We start from the raw sequence: 16,826 nt of genomic DNA, 5'->3' as shown, positions 1-16,826 counted from the left end.
TATTAATTATGCTAAATTATTATTTGAAGAGTTTGATTATCAAATATGAGATTCAATGCTAATTTAATATAAGAAAATATTTAAGAAATAATTCATGTAGTGGCGACATGAGAAGTGATGGTAGAAAATAGTCGTAAACTTGAGTGTGTTGAAAGTGATACCTTTTATATCACCCTATTATCAATAGGAATGCTCAAAATCTAATTGACAAAAAAATAACTGATATTCCAAATATCAAAAATTGACTAAAACTATATTTTCTTTGATTTCACTTTTTACTAAACCATTTAGATCTTAGATTGAAAATCAATAACGAAACCAAATCAAATCAACAAATTTAAGTTATAACGTTTTACTATGAGATTGTATAATCTGTTCATAAAAATGGAAAAAAGTTGAAACTATAAGTATAGTGTGAATTATACAAAAATAATTCCCACCTTGTCTTTCTATTGGCATTTTTTTCTTGCAAAATGTTTAACAACTTTATAATGGCAAAATACTAATTCAAATCGAACCACAAAACACCTATTTGGATTTTGAATTTTACATTAAAATTTAAAGTATACCAATATTTATTTCACACAACTTAAAAAAAATTATTCAAATCGAGCTGTAAACAACCCTGTCATCTTATAAGGATGATAAAAGAAATTAATAAAGAAACATAAAATATTAATAGTATTATATTTTAAATTATCATTTATAATTATTTAAATAATGAAGAAGTTAATTAAAGCACAAGAGACCAACCGATCTATCTGTCTGACAGTGGTTTGGGACAGACCTAAACAAGCTAAAATTTTCATCTTAATCGATAATTACACTTAAACAAGTATGAAAACTTACGAGTGTGGGTCAGTGCTTCCCTTATTTCCATACCAATTATTTGATGAACCTGCAGAATCCAAAAGTCAGATCCTGATATTTCGTTAACTCATGAGGGATTGAAGCATCTAAAGACTAAATACAGAAGAAAATGTGATATAGCAGCAAGGACGATCCATCTTAAGAGCAAAAATTAGGACCCCTTGACAACGATGTCTGGTCAAGTTAACAACATCAAATTTGACGCATGGGGGCTCCACATGAAAGCATGACATGGTACTAACACAAATGAAGAATTAAGAGAGGCAGATGTAGAGTTCATTGGGCTATATCCTGATGCAAGAAGAACAGTAAACTTAATTAAAAGATATGGAAAAGTTAAAACAAAAATGCAGGGCAGAGCTCATAAATGTAATTTAGATTTGATGCAACAAATTTCCTCCTCAAAATTTTGATAAGGGATGCCCCGCCACACTGTAATTTCATCCATCGCATTGCTCATTTTTCTGAATACAACACCTCTATGTGATTCTTTTCCTCGGGTGAAGGATTCTGAGCACCAATTGCTTCTGAAAATCGTATAAAAAGTTTAGGGTTCTGATGCTGGGGATAAGGAAGATCTAGCTTAAAAAAGAAAAAGACAAACCCAAAACTTACATATGATGCAACAAATTTCCTCTTGAAAATTTTATACGGGATGCCTTGCCACATTTGAACTTCATCAATGGCATTGCTATTTCTTGCTGAACAAAAAACCTCTATATCATCCTTTCCCTCCAACGAAAGATTCTGAGCACCAGTTCCCCTCTTAATATCATTACTTCATTTCACAGTTCCAATACATATCATGTATCTGTGACCACTAATTCATCAAGTAGCTCAAAAACATACAATAACTTCCTGTCTCTGCAGATTAACCCAATTAAAACATCCCATGTCTCAAGTCCTGGCTGAAAACCCATCTCCACCAAATCAAATAGTGCCCTGGCAGCATCATCTACCATCCCCCCCTTACAAAGACAAACCAAAAAATCATTTGAAGTGGCATAATGGGGCAGAAAACCCCTACTTAGCATTAACCCCAGCAACTCCTTTGCCCTTTTCAACTCACCTTTTTGGGTCAAGGAATTCAGAACAATCCTGTAACTACCTTTGTTCAAATACACACCCTGCTGTGGGAGTTTCTCAAGCATATCTAGAGCATCCTCAAATCTACCTTCTCTACACAACCCCCCAAGTATCACATTGAACGTAACAGTGTCAGCTTGAATCTTATTCTCCTTCATTTCTTCAAGCAACTGAATACCTTCACCAACTTGTCCATTCGTACACAAGTAACTGATCAAACTAGTGTATGTAACTGCATCCGGTGTCAAACCAGCGTTCTTCATCTCAGCCAAAACCCATTTTGCGTCATCCAATTTCCCAATTTTACACAAACCATTCACCAATGCTGAGTAATTATACACATTCGGATAACATCCATTACTCTTCATAAACTCGATCACATTTCTAGCGTGGTCAGGTTTCCCTTCACGGCAAAATCCATTGATCAAAACATTGTAAGTAAGAGGATCAGGCACAATGTGATCCCTCGAAACCATTTCCTCAAACAATTGGAAGGCTTCTCTGAGTCTTCCATTTCGACAAAGTCCATCCATAAGGGTCGAGTAGGTAACTAAATTAGGGTAAGAAAACTCGGAGTTTCTCATTTCATTTACAACTTCAAAAGCAGATTCCAAGTCCCCATTCTTGCAGTGATACTTCACAAGGATATTGAATATGCAAACGTTTGGCTTGTGCGTTAGACCGCGTTTGGCATGCAAGAGCAATTTTCGCGCCAAATCGACGCGGTTGGATTCGAGCAAAAGGTTGAGGCAAGTGGTGAGGGCTTTGGGGGAGGGTTTGTCCCTGACGATTGGTTGAATGGAGAAAAAAGCTTGGAGCACTTTTTCGTGAAGGGAGGATTTGGAGAAATGGTTCATGAGGTTGACGAATATACCCTCGTGGAATTTGCAGGTTTCGTAGGTCATTTGGTGAATGACTCGATCCACGGCGTGGAACTTGTTGCAGCGAGCGAGCTTTTCGAGAATGGTGGCGTAGGTGGCATTGTTGTGTTGAAACCCCTTCTGTTGTGAAACCATGTTGAATATCTTCAAGGCGTGCTGCGGGTCCTTCTCGCGTTTTATCAAATCGATGGCGACGTCGTGAGAGATGAACTTCCGCTTCCTCGGCGGTTCCGCGGCGGTTTCCGGCGGAGGGTCCGGTTTGGGTTTTGCAGGTTTGGTGAATTTGAGAGGCGATATCCATGGGAGCGATGAGGATTCAGAAGAGGTGTGCTTGCTACGGTAAATTGCTGATAATTTGATGAAGTTTGAAGATTCTACCTCACAAGTTCGTCGCATTTGGAAGTTGCACAGGGAGCGATTATTTGAAACTGAGGAGATGCACCAAACAACCAAAACCTCGCCAAAAAAATACTGTCTAACTCGGTAGGGGTTACCTAGTATTTTCATGTTCCTTTGTTTTGTTTTTACTAAATTATAACCTAATTTTATTTGCGGTATTATAATGCTAGTTAATTTGACCAATTTTCACTTGTGAAAATCGAATTAACGAATACTGTTTAAATATTTTGAAATTACAGTTGTGGATAATTTGTTTTTAGGATTAAATATTTGCTTAGTTCATAAATTTTGAGACAAAATTGGAGTACATTTTTGTCATAAAATTTTGATTAATTTTTGGTATATAAACTTTAAAAATGAGTTATCTTGACTCATCCACGGTAATGTTTTTACGTGTTAAATGATCTTTCAAACTGATATTTGATTTAGAATGTTTCTGTACACAGTTTAAGTATTATTCTGAAACGTCCCTTAACACGCAACAAAAGAAAAATTATTGTAATTTAATTAAAAGGAATATATTCATTCATTTTTTATGTTTAATGACCAAATTATATAAAAAATTCAAACAAAACCAAATTTCAATTTTGTGTTACAATTCACGGACTAAAAACATATTCGACCATTGATTTTAGGTTTAGATACATTAGTATCCCTTGATTTTGAGTGAAAATTGGAATTAGTCTCTCTTTTAGACTGTTTTGGTCTCGTACGTACGGAAACAAAACCATGGACAAGTTTCATTCTCTGCTCGTCAAGTCGATAGGTGATTTCTTTATTTATTCTCTCCTTATCAAAGACAAAATATAAGGAGAACTTTCTCAACCTAGGTAAACTTAAGAACACTGCCAAGATAGTTATCTCCCTTGGCAAGAGGAACGAGTGTTTTATTTATAAAAAAATAAAAGCCATACATGATCTCCATTCCCCCTCTCCCGAGTCAGAAATCTTCCCGTTATAAAAAAAATACACAGTAACCCTATCCTAATTCTCTATTGAGAAACTCAGCCGAGATCCTACTCGGTCTAAATCATGCTCGCTCCTAATCCTACTCGGATTCCTTGTTCAACCCAAATCCTACTCGGATTCCTTGAAGATTAAATAAATTTAACAAAATTTGATTAAATTATTAAATTCACTTATTTCTAAAATTTAGAAACTAAATTAAGTTAAAGTTAAAAAAATAAACTAATTTCAAATTTTATTAAAAATTAAAGAATAAAAATATATTTAATCATCATTTTATTACAGCCGAGTATTATAAATAATAGATGTAATGAAGAAAGGGCTGGAGAATATATGTGACGCCCAAAGGGAATGGGCCAACGGGCTTTATAAACAGAAAAAGGTGAAAAGAAATCCAACTCAGAAGGGGTGGGAGAGACAGCTCAATCCTACACACGCACACCATGTCTGAACTCATTCTCATTGGGAGTATTATGGTTTTTTAGTGTTATTTAATACCGTTGCATTTCAATACAGAACATAGCAGCAACAGTTACGGGTAAGAGAGAAGAAAATGGCGGAAGGGCTGAACAGAGAACAGTACGTGTACCTGGCCAAGCTGTCGGAGCAGGCGGAGCGGTACGAGGAGATGGTGGAGTTCATGCAGAAGGTGGTGGTGGGGTGGACTCCGGCCACGGAGCTGAGCGTGGAGGAGCGCAACCTACTCTCGGTCGCCTACAAGAACGTCATCGGCTCCCTGCGTGCGGCGTGGCGGATCGTTTCTTCGATCGAGCAGAAGGAAGAGGGTCGCAAGAACGAGGAGCACGTGGCGCTCGTCAAGCACTACAGATCCAAGGTGGAGACGGAGCTCTCCAACGTCTGCGCCAGCATCCTAAACCTCTTGGACTCCAACCTCGTCCCCTCTGCCTCCAACACCGAGTCCAAGGTCTTCTATTTGAAGATGAAGGGCGATTATCACCGCTATCTCGCTGAATTCAAGGTTGGGGATGAGCGAAAAGCCGCAGCTGAAGATACCATGTTGTCTTACAAGGCTGCCCAGGTAATCAAGTTCCCCCCTTTCACTCTTCAATCTCTCTTTCTCGTTTTATCGTTTTCAGTACAATTGATTGTTGTTGTTATCGTTAGGACGTTGCTTATGCGGATCTTCCACCCACCCACCCTATAAGATTGGGTCTTGCTCTCAATTTCTCAGTCTTCTACTATGAAATCCTCAACCAGTCTGATAAAGCGTGTGGCATGGCTAAACAGGTAAGGGTTAATCATGATTTCTCACATTCAAATTTTCAGGTCAACTTGATTTCAACGTTTCTGACTTCTTTCGTCAATCAATTCATTTTACTTTGCTGTGAGATTCCCCTTCCATTTAACATTTTTGAATAAATAGGAACTTTAATTTTTTATTTTTTGCCGGTATGTCCGGGATGGGCTTTTACTATCTGGAATTCTGTTTGACTTGGTATATGCCTTGTGTTGAGTAGATGTATTGTGAAAGAAGATGGGTGATTTCGTGAATTTCACTTGTTTGCCTTGTTATGAGAATCTCTTTCCTTGAATTTATCGAGGATTTCAATTTGCACGTTATTCTGTACTTGCTGGAAAGCCAGAAAAAGGTCGCTAACATAGATCGTGGTTCTTAACTATATATATGTACTCATGGTAGTTGAGGTAGGTGAGCAATAAATTGCATTGCCCATTGGTAAACCTTTTCTGGTCATGAAGCTTGGTAGGTTTTTCACTTGAGTTTAACTATTAAGAGAAAGGGGAAACTTTCAGTCAGAAACAAGTCAATGAAATTTTGTTCATCTCGTTCATAGCAGTTTTTTTTTTACTCAGTGATGAAATGTTATTGGTCATCCGCAATGTATCATGATTCCCCAATTGCAAAATCATGTTCTGAAGCAAACTGATAATTTTGCTGTTCTGCTGCAGCAAAGCAGCAAAATTGGATTTTCTCCCAAGATAAAAATGAAGTTGATGTTGTGTTGGAGAAATTTAATAACTCATCAGAACAAATTTTGTATTTTTTACTGAATTGTAACATATAGTTAATTAGTTGTGTACCGAACTCGATGACCTGGAAGTGTTGTTAACTTTAACCGAGAATGGGATTTTCATTTTCTCCCTTTGGAAAAATACACTTCAATTTGTCTGTTAGCAATCCAGGCTTATCCGTATTGGCTTACATGATTCCTTGTTTTCTGATATTCTTTCTCTCTCTTTTTTGCATTCATGCTTGGCTTCCACTGTTCTGAGTAGCTGCAACAGGAACACATCTTTATATTGATTCTGAAACCCACTTAACCGTATCCGTTTTCATGTTTGAAAGGCTTTTGAGGAAGCAATTGCTGAGCTGGACACCTTGGGAGAAGAATCCTACAAAGACAGCACGCTCATAATGCAGCTTTTAAGAGACAACCTTACCCTTTGGACTTCTGATGTCCAGGTAAACATCACTACATAAGCATATTTTCTCTTTCTAATGATATTGTCCCTTTCATATATCAAAATCTGAGTTTATCCACACTTAACACTTCCTGCAGGACCAGCTAGATGAGCCCTGATAAGTGGTATTCTTCCTCTCATGGAGGTGGGCTTTGAATGTCATCATTTCTTTGTGCTAAATTAAGAGTTGATAAAATGATTGGCAATCTGTGATATAATGCTGTATGAACAGAGACCATGCTTCTTTTTTATGTGTCATATGATATGGAAATTGGAAAGGATACTGTATAATGGGATATCGAATTAATTACATGTGTTGCAATCTTCTTTTTACCTTCTGTTTCGTGTTACTTGCAATGTCCCACAACACATAGGGTCATAACTCCTAAGTGGGACCTATTTAAGAAAAACTGGGTCAGGTGCCATTCAGGCATGTGGTCCTCTGAGAACTTGAAGTGTCATTGTAGCAACATTATTCTCTCTGTGAGAACATTTTTCATTGCAGCCATTATGGCGAATGACGCTGACAGTGACAGATATATTGTTTGCAAACATAAAATATCAAATTTCAAAGATGCCAACAGATACTCTTGATATTTGTTGAGGATTCACTATCCACACCACTTAGCGCAATGTTTGCTTAATCCATCATTTTTTTGGTTATTGAAAACTGAATGAATGTAAGTTGATAGATATTTTCCTTCCACCGTTATGCTGCTATTGCTTTGATGCTGTGTATTCTTACTACAGCAATTCCTTACGTTCAAGTTTCTATGCATAGCAGAGTTGGCACAGGTTAAATTATCATTTTGGTCATTTTCAAATAAATAATTATAATTTTAAGTAATTAAAATTATTTTTTTTATTAAAATATCAACTTGTTAAAATTTACATAAAATATATTTATAATTACAAATACATTTGTAAATATATATTATTTTCATTTTATAAATATATTTCTTTTTTAATTATGTAGAAAAGTCCTTGACTCAACATACAACCAGACTATGCTTAAAAATTTCAGTTTAATTATTGAAATATAAAAATTTCAGTTTGTGTGTGTTGTGGGTATGAAATAATGACCTGTTTTAGTTTTAAGAGTAAAAGAATTATAAATACGATGAAAATTCCATGACTCAACCATAAATAATTTCATCAAGTAAAATTCATTGTTGACAATAGCGTGACATAGTCTGTTTTACTAACGAAATTTAGATGATCAATATTTGCATGCAATATCAAACTAAAAGACAAATTAAGTAGAATTACATTGCACTATTTTTGTAAATTATTCCCTTTTGCGGAGTTATTTTTCGGCACTCTTTTAAGAGTTTTTCCTGTATTGTAAACTTTTTCTTTTACTGGAACTGGTAACTGTGAGTGATACGAGAACCAAAAGTGTTATTATATTAAACAATATTTGATTTTATCTGTGATAAAAAGGATAATGAGTAAATTTGTATAATTGTTGTTTGGGAGAGTAATATAAAAAATACTTATAACCAAATTAGGTAGAATAATATAAAGAATACTTATAACCAAAAATTAGGTAGTAAAGTCATTTAAAAATTGTCGATAAAAAGGATTTATCGTAGTTCATGTTCAATGAACTATTTTAAAAATCAGAGGTCCATTGATTCATCTATTACACTACTACAACTTCTCTTATATTTCACAAATTTTTGTATATTATTAAAAATACCTTTCATCTACATAAAAATGATAGATTTTTATCATTCTTTAATATATACTTTCTTTCAAAAAATAACATTTTGAAAATTACTACAGTTACATCATAATTATTATACCTTGATAACTACATAAATAAAATACATTTTTTAATTAATTCTAGTGTTGTTATTATTGTGTAAATCCTTTAATAAGATGACACATGATTTTAAGTATCTTGTTATAATTTTTAATTCAATATTTTTATCTTCTAATAAATAAAAGCAAGTTCTTATTTAATAAAATAAGAAAGACACTATTACTCTCTCCGGATTTAATTACCATCAAATATTAATACATATCTTTTTATAACTGTAATATTTAACTTAGAATATTCAGAGTGTATCTATGTTAATAATATAATAATTAATTAATTAAATGAAATTATATTCAAATTAGGTTTTCAATATTTCATTCATCTATCTTGAATAACCTTAACCTACAAATAATAAGACCAGTGTTGGCACTCTGCAAAACATACAACTGCAATACTGGTTCTTTTCTTCTTTCTTACCTGTTGGCATTAGGTTTCTTTCCCCAATCTTTGGCATTACCCAATTCCACCATGACTGCATCTGGAGTTTGAGTGAGGAGGAATGAAGAAAATAACAGAATGTAAGAAGATGATTTCGATTATGATTCAGGCTTCATATCAAGGTTTTACTCGTGTAATAAAGGATCATTTCTCTCATCTAATAAAGGGTCATTCTTCTTAGTGAATGTTGCACTTACTTAGGTATTAATGAACCTGAGATATGTTTCTTTCACCTATACGATCATGCTTCTTTCAATTTCTTGCAACTCTTTCTTCGGTTTATGAATAAAAGTACTTCTCTCATATGGAACATACTATTCTGTTTTTTTATCACTTGTTTCTGCCATAAGCCAACACCTTATATGTATGGAAGAGTTATTATGGGATAAATAATTATTTTATTTTATAATACATGAATTGTGTAGTCTTTATAATACAAGAATAAATCAAAAATCGATTAAGATCACAGTAATGTTTAAATAAATTATAAGACCACAATATAAGTTAAAATAAATTATAAATAAACTACAAGGAAAACGAAATATAGGATTTTTTACAAGACTATTGTGTGAGTTTAACTAGGAGTGTTTCACTGTTTTGTGGAAACCAAGGAATGATAGGGCTTGAAGAGTGGATGGAATGCCAATACATAATTTATGCAGAAAATTTAAAACAAATATTTTGAAACACACAAGCAAAGATAAATGAATGGTACAGGAAACACGAATCAGACAAATAAGAAACAAAGTGCCAAATGCTAATAAAATCACACAGAAAAGGTCTATTCACATAACATGATATTCAACCCACTACGGTCATTTGCAATAAGACAGACCCGTATCATCCTTTACATAATATTCTCATTGCCTAGTTACATAGATGACATGCCGCCGGCTTTATTTAACACGAGCAGAAGAACTCTGGAAACCATAACACTGGATATAAACTTTATATTCATTCCCTTGTGCTCTCTTTAATCCACTCTAAATATTTAAGATTGCCCCCAGTGATGGGCAAGGAGATCACCTCTGGCACACTGAAAAAGGACGAGGTAAGAAGCATGTGAATACACACTATTTTTTTCCACAATTACACCCCCTCAGTTCATTTACATGGATTTTAGTGCCCGTGTTCTTAAACATAACAGATACATGGTATAAGAATTCCTTTCACCAAGCTTTCTTTTTAGAATCGAATACTAAAATGCAACTTAAAGTTCAGAGTTTATATAGCAAAATTAAATTTTATGGCCAACTTATTTACTAGATGTATTGCCCTTACTCGTATTCATGATGTGCTTTGACATGCTCTGTCAGTGCCTCCAGAAGGGATTGCCTAGTCTTGATTATAAGAAGCTCCTCGGAATCAGTTTGGATCTGTCAATTTACAACACAAAGCTAGCAAAATCAGGCTATAACAGTAGTTTCAAATAAAACAATGCATTGTATAAGAACTTACAATGTTATGATGAGAATTTTTTAAAGAATGGCAATTTGGATCTGTTAATTTGCAAACAATTAAAACGTTCAACTGTCAAGGTGTTGGATGTGTTTTTAACACTTACTTTATACATGGTGGACACTCTTCATTAAATCTAATAAGTTTGTTTGGGTGGAAAGAAAGTGACGAGGGAGGGAGAAATTTAGAATTGAATTTTGTTTGTAGAAGTCATCTTTTATTCTCCTTTTCTTTCTACTTTCTTGTCAACCAGATAGAAGAAAGAAAATCATTATTTGTGTTTCATTTCCTCTCCATTCTCTTCCCCACCCAACAGAACAAACCATGAGTATCTAATAAAAAAAAGTGCCAACTCTCTCACACTTGAACTGACATCTCCATGCAACTCAAAAACTTGAGTCAACACCTTAATATGAATGGAGACATGTTACCATTAATATTGAAGTTTTACTTCTACAAAAGTCATCCTGAAATATAATATAAAATATTGAAAGTAGCGCCTCTATTATTTTTGAGAGGTTTGTTATCATAGAAAAACATGTAAAACTTAGCAAGTCAGTTTAGAAGGTGTATACGTTTCTTAGAATAATTTCACTTTTCTTTGTGATATTTTGTTAAAAAGACTAAGTATTGTGAGATTCATTGCAAAAGAACGTCTCTTAACATTTTGTGAGACTCATTATCACAGGAAAAAGTTGAATATACAAATATTATCGTTTGATATCTTCTTTTACAACTCATATTTCATTTCATTTGGGTTTCTCTCCCTCTCAACCCCCTTTCTGCCTGTGTATGCAGCAACAGTGTCCTATATTTTACACATTAGCCATAGTGAAGTGATCACGTCTGGGTCAAAGTGCATGCTTTAGAGATTGCAAGACAACTCTAGAATAATCAATTTACAACAATACCTTCAAATAAATTTTTTTAAACAAGTTCAGGTGAGTTTTAATGCATGCTAGAAAATAAAAACTTCTAATGTTAAGATGAAAACATTTTAAACAAGTTTCTGTTACTGTAAGTAATTTAGTATTCAAACACCGATTAAAAAAATTAGTACTCATCAAACTGCATTCAATGTCAATGGAGATATTGAAGCTATACCTTTCCCTCCCACTGGTACACTGATTCAATACCTGCAGAAGGCATAATTCATTCAGCTTCTAAAAGTCGGACGTGGCATGCAACTTACATAAAAAGCTCATTTGGATAATATTCTCAACAAACACTTAAAAGAAAGAAATAAAAAGAAAGTATCAGGAATGTAAAATGAATCAAACTTCTCTTTTTAGTAAAAATCAATTGATGTATCCCAACTAATGAAGAAACTAAATGAGGAGGCTTCTAAAAAAGTAGAGATGTATTACTGCAATTTTAACTTACGAGAAAAGTTTGATTCATTTTACCTCCTTAACTAAATTTATTTTCTTCTTCTATAGGCGTTTTAAGTTTATCCAATTTGACTCTTAATCAACTTGGTTAGAAAACGAATTGACTCAAGAGTCAAGACCATATCAAGACTGGCCTTTTCCACCCTACCAGAACAATGCCACTGGTGGACATGGTTACACACACCATAATTGAAACATATAAGCTCAAAGTGAAGACAAATGTCATGTGGTGGAATTCATTCAAGTATTGGTTACCTACACGGGGCATGCCAAAAATGCAAAACAAAGTAACCCATAATACAAGCAAATTTTTTTATTCCGGAGCTTGCTATTTCATTGAAAACAAAAATCTAATTCAAGACAATCTTAGTAGTCTAACTACGATGCAATGGCAACCATATATGTGGTTCTTCCTCGTTGTCCAGAATCATTTATTTACCAAAACGAATTCCAATCCAGAGACAAAATCACAAAAGAAAAAAAGCATAATTATAAGAAGTACTTCGTTACAACAATTAATATCTAAAAGTACCAAACCCCTTCCAAATATTACTACTTTTAAACCACAGATACGAAGAAGGTGGAGTGTGCTGTAAGTGATTATAAGAGATCTCAAGTGCGAAATTCTCACCCGGTACCCTGTTCACACAAGCTGCAAGCTTCTCCGTGACAATGCTTTCAGCCAATTTCTTACCTGCACGACCATCAACACACGTGAAAATCAAAGAGAGAAAATTTTAAAAAAAAAAAAAAATGTTCGTAGCCAAACCTAGTACCTGCTTCTTTGTTGGGAACAGTGACATAGACAACAATGCTGGGGACAGTGGTGCTATTTGCTTCCATTCTGATGGCGGAGTGGCTGCGGACACCCAATTTTGATCTGAAACAGAGGCAATGAATTGAACTCAATGGAGAGAGAAACGAAGAGAAAGTGGATTACGTTACGAAGACGGAACAGCGAATACCGCAAGAGAGACAGAACGCACCCGGTTTTGAGGGCAGAGGAATAGAAGGGGGTGTAAATATTAGAGAGTCCCAAACTAAGCATGCAAAACGCTCCGACGAGGGGCAAACGACGTCGTAGCGTGAAGGAGGAGAAAAGGGACGATTGTATTGGTGCACAAGTAGAAGAGGAGCAGGGTGTGGAAGCCATTCTGGGAAGTGGGGATTGAAACACTCTTATATGCTGCTGCGCATCTCTATCAACCTCACTCCTGCTCCCTTGCTTGATTTGCTCTTGTTCTGACACCTGTCTCTCTACTCTTTGATAGTTATTTGTCAAATCTTAATCTTTACACAAAAAAGGCCCAAAGTTTATAGACAGGTGTTTCCTAAGCCCAAAGAAACAAAAATCTGTAGGCCCAAACACTCGGCCTATCTCCCACGTACCAGACCCGTGCCTGCCAAAAATCCGTTTCCCTAACATGTAATCAATGTGATATTAATATTGATTTATTGATCATTTATTTCAATCAAATAAAAATAATATAAAAAAGGAAAAATATTTCAACTCTTCAGGGTAAATATTTAAATAAAGTGTCAAAGAATGTACTTATTTTCTGGAAATTGAAATATGAATTTAAATCACAAATTAATTGATTATGAAAAACTTGAATACCATATAAAAAAATAATCCATAAATTTGTTGTTTTAAGATTGGGTTTGAGATATAGTTAATCTCTCATTAAATTGGATTAAGGTATCATTAGCATTGAATTTTTCTGATAAATTTCTCTTAAAAAAGTAGTAGTTTCAAAATTGATAATTATTTTGGTACGGAATCTCATCTATGAATGGTGACGTGAATTGGTCTGACCTATTTAGATTCGACTCGTACTTAACTTGTAGAATGCAGATCGAAATGACCCGTCTTATATTTTTAAAATAGGTTAAAAATTCTGATCCGTTTCGCATAAATACGGACCTATGGACCCGTATTTTTTATCGGTTCCTTCTTGAAAGATTTATTTTATTTAAAATTTTCTTAAAATGTGGGTTTTAAGAAGAGCACAAAGAATAAATAGAAAGTATTGGATTACTGATTACGAATGTGAGGCTTAAGAAGGATGAAAAAGAAGATGGCAGAGGATCATGAGTCTTGGTAATTGCAATTGTATATGACACTTGCTTTCAGTTGTTTATAATTTATTGTCTTCATTGATATGCTAATGCTATGTGTTGTTATATAAGTATGCGCCGTCCACAGTCCACGGAGTTAGGTTGACTGAATATTGGATTTGACTAATAAACACAAAATAACAGAGATTAGTTGTTTATTAGTTGATGTAATTAAGAACAAGAGGAGGGGACAAGAAAAATAAGATAGCCAGAGTGTGAACCAAACCACCCTCTCTCGTTTCCATTTTCGATAAAGACAATGCTTAAGCCAAGACAAAACCACTTTGCCACCTCTCCACTGCTCTTTCTCCAAACCTCTTCCTTCTAATTCTCTCCACAATTTCGATTTTAAGGATTCGTGTTTTTTAATGTTTGTTTTCAACAAAAGTAACCGTTATTACATAAGAGATCAAAAGAGAGGGTAAGAGTAATGTGGAAACACATGGATTTTCGTTGTGGTTCTAACTACTTTTAGTTATGGGAAAGAAAATAATTAAACAACTAAAACAGTGTTTATATAGTAGTTTTGTTTTTAATTAAGAATGTTGGTGATTAGCATTACTTAATTACGAAGCAGAAGTAAAAAGACAGGACTGTTTGGAAAGAATCGAGATGGACCCAATCTCCTTCCACGTGGGATCCTATTTTTCTGAGTATTAAAAACAAACCTATGTGCTATTTTTTAATAATTTCTTAATTAGTAGATACTAATTTATAGAGCCATTTTTTACCTTTTTTTATTTTCTTGCTGCAAGATTTGGGTTTCTCGTGGAGACACAGAAAATACGGCATATGTTGTGGAAGCTTGTAGCCGAGGACGAGGCACATTAGACAGTGAATGCCATTACGCGGCGTTGGATTGATTTGGTTTGGTTGCATTATTTCATTTCTATCATATGAAAATCAACAACACATACAACCAATTTTCACAAAATAAGTTTTAATTTTAATTTTATTTTTAATTGACATGAAATATTCAGCACTCTGATTTGTTTAATCTTAGTGTACTCATTTATGTCTCTAAAGATGGTTTTGGTGTGCAACTAATTTAATGAAGTGATGAATCTCAAGGACTTGTTAGAATAGCTGGAAATCAATTGTTTAAAAGAGACAAATTCGATTTGTCTCACTCAGTTGACATGTTTTTTTTTCCACTTTCTGGAATTAGTTTATGTTTGTAAATGGGAATTAAATTCTGCGAGATCCCAGCTACCAAATATTTTAAACAAAAGAGCAAAATCAGAGTGACAATAGTGGCTATTTACGTGGGCTTAATAATATAAATGTATAAAGCTAGCAATCGCATAATTTGCCCAGCTAAAACTTCTTTTGATAATGCAATTTGTGCGGAAACTGTATTGCCAAGAACAGAATTTGAAAATAACATTAGGGTGAAATATAATTTGCAGTAGATTTTTCCTAATGCGGTTATCTTTAACACGGTGATATGAAATTCAAACAAACCTTGATTCAATTCAACCGAAAATTAGTTTTAATCAAATTTTGTACCATTTATTTTTCGGAATTATTATATAAAACTTAAATTTCAAGGATAATGTTATTATTATTACTTTCATCACTATATTTGTCGTCATCAATACTGCTACAATGATATCTTCAATGGAAAATATATATATATATATATAAGTCATGTAAAATTTATTTAAAAATGTTATTAAACTTCATTTTTTATTTTGTTGATTAATAATCACATTTAAAATTCATTTGATTCCGGTATAAGAAATAACATTGTTTTTATTATTCATATATCGTTATTCTTATTAATATTGTAACTTTTTCGTAACACAATCCTTCTTTTGGTTACTTAATCCACTCTATCAACCCAACACACTATCAATTACGTATTATGTTAAAAATATTGTATCAAAGGTAAGATAATATGTGATGATATACTATTTTTATATATGTAATTCATATATCAATCAATTTTATAATTATTGTCTACATGGTAATATTGTAATTCATATAATTAATAACAATTTATTATGATAATTACTCTGTAATAGACAGCATTAAAATGAGAAAATAAAAGTTTAAAACGAAAAAATACATCAAAAGATTATCGTGAAGGTGGGAGTTAGTCTTATTCCTTCCCGAATTAATTTTACATATTATTCCAAAAAAAAAAAACATTTGCATAATAATGCACATATAAACGGTCATCCAACTCACAATGCATCACATAGCAATATGAATTCGAAAAGAAATAAACAACTAACTAATATATTCTACTCTTTTATAAAGCCAAACATGTTAAGCCTACAAATTCTATAAGAAAACACTGTACTTCCTTGTGCCATGGAATTTGGCATTTTGCTTTCGCATACCTTATTTCGTTACTATATCATCATCTTAACACAGCTTTTATCCATTTTTAAAGACAAACACACCTTGGAAATTGTAAAATTACTACTTAATCCAGCTGTTTAATTTTTAAAATAGTGAGAAGATTCTGAACTACATAGACATAATAATTCTACCTTTATATGCCAAGGAAATTATATACAGAGAGAGAGAAGAAATTTTTTAAATAAGGTTGATGGGTAGTGTTCGAAAGGTTATTTGTTTTAAATTTTTGGATTAATTGGATCCAATGTGACAAATTGTGATGCAGAGTTTTGTTCTGAAATGTGACAGGTTATTAATAGCCACGTGATACGTGATGTTTGAACGTGAGGATGTAATAAGCAAAGGCAAAAGCGTAAAACGGTAGCCTTTGGCAGAAGGAATAGTTTTGCACACGATGTGCAAGTAGGCAAGCACCGAAGGTATATATATAAAAGCATAAAATTATGCAGAATGAAGGAATTGGTTAGCACGATAGTGGATCAGTTCTTTGTTAATGTGTGTCAGAATCGAACACAGTGTGCGATCATCTGCACAAACATTTGACTATACCTCGGGCATGTAGAAGAAAATAACGCAAACCAA

General features: G+C 33.7%; 3 protein-coding genes across 4 annotated transcripts; 1 reads left to right on the top strand and 2 right to left on the bottom strand.

Annotated features, from left to right (window-relative positions):
* Positions 1–679: 679 nt before the first annotated feature.
* On the bottom strand, positions 680–3,338 carry LOC114162187 (Pentatricopeptide repeat (PPR) superfamily protein). The gene is made up of 2 exons (XM_028045993.2): positions 1,486–3,338; positions 680–1,397 (listed from the first exon to the last, which is right to left on the bottom strand). Exon 1 carries the CDS (start codon positions 3,231–3,233, stop codon positions 1,674–1,676), a length of 1,560 nt encoding a protein of 519 aa, XP_027901794.1. The 5' UTR covers positions 3,234–3,338; the 3' UTR covers positions 680–1,397; positions 1,486–1,673.
* Positions 3,339–4,591: 1,253 nt separating this feature from the next.
* Positions 4,592–6,977, top strand: LOC114164224 (14-3-3-like protein B). Its single transcript, XM_028048811.2, has 4 exons — positions 4,592–5,241; positions 5,328–5,450; positions 6,529–6,645; positions 6,743–6,977. Exons 1-4 carry the CDS (start codon positions 4,756–4,758, stop codon positions 6,761–6,763), a joined length of 747 nt encoding a protein of 248 aa, XP_027904612.1. The 5' UTR covers positions 4,592–4,755; the 3' UTR covers positions 6,764–6,977.
* Positions 6,978–9,643: 2,666 nt separating this feature from the next.
* On the bottom strand, positions 9,644–12,932 carry CUTA (Nitrogen regulatory PII-like, alpha/beta). 2 transcript variants are annotated; one of them, XM_028046106.2, is made up of 6 exons: positions 12,743–12,932; positions 12,533–12,636; positions 12,388–12,450; positions 11,470–11,501; positions 10,189–10,283; positions 9,644–9,943 (listed from the first exon to the last, which is right to left on the bottom strand). In XM_028046106.2, exons 1-6 carry the CDS (start codon positions 12,907–12,909, stop codon positions 9,862–9,864), a joined length of 543 nt encoding a protein of 180 aa, XP_027901907.1. In that variant the 5' UTR covers positions 12,910–12,932; the 3' UTR covers positions 9,644–9,861. The 2 variants fall into 2 exon arrangements, with proteins under 2 accessions (XP_027901907.1, XP_027901905.1); XM_028046104.2 differs by having other exon boundaries at positions 12,722–12,929.
* Positions 12,933–16,826: the final 3,894 nt, after the last annotated feature.

The sequence above is a fragment of the Vigna unguiculata genome, chromosome 9 (assembly GCF_037176805.1).
Source record: "Vigna unguiculata cultivar grain cowpea cultivar isolate G323 ecotype 2 chromosome 9, ASM3717680v1, whole genome shotgun sequence".
Lineage (NCBI taxonomy): Eukaryota > Viridiplantae > Streptophyta > Magnoliopsida > Fabales > Fabaceae > Vigna > Vigna unguiculata.
The sequence above is the reverse complement of the archived record's forward strand: the minus strand, read 5'-3'. Positions and strand labels throughout refer to the sequence as shown.

Coding starts and splice junctions, on each gene's coding strand:
- LOC114164224 (XM_028048811.2), top strand. CDS start 4,756: ATGGCGGAAGGGCTGAACAGAGAACAGTACGTGTACCTGGCCAAGCTG. Junction 5,451..6,528: donor CGTGTGGCATGGCTAAACAG/GTAAGGGTTAAT, acceptor CATGTTTGAAAG/GCTTTTGAGGAAGCAATTGC. Junction 6,646..6,742: donor TTTGGACTTCTGATGTCCAG/GTAAACATCACT, acceptor CACTTCCTGCAG/GACCAGCTAGATGAGCCCTG.
- LOC114162187 (XM_028045993.2), bottom strand. CDS start 3,233: ATGCGACGAACTTGTGAGGTAGAATCTTCAAACTTCATCAAATTATCA.
- CUTA (XM_028046104.2), bottom strand. CDS start 12,909: ATGGCTTCCACACCCTGCTCCTCTTCTACTTGTGCACCAATACAATCG. Junction 12,637..12,721: donor TGCGTTCTGTCTCTCTTGCG/GTATTCGCTGTT, acceptor CCTCTGTTTCAG/ATCAAAATTGGGTGTCCGCA. Junction 9,944..10,188: donor AAAGCACATCATGAATACGA/GTAAGGGCAATA, acceptor GTCCTTTTTCAG/TGTGCCAGAGGTGATCTCCT.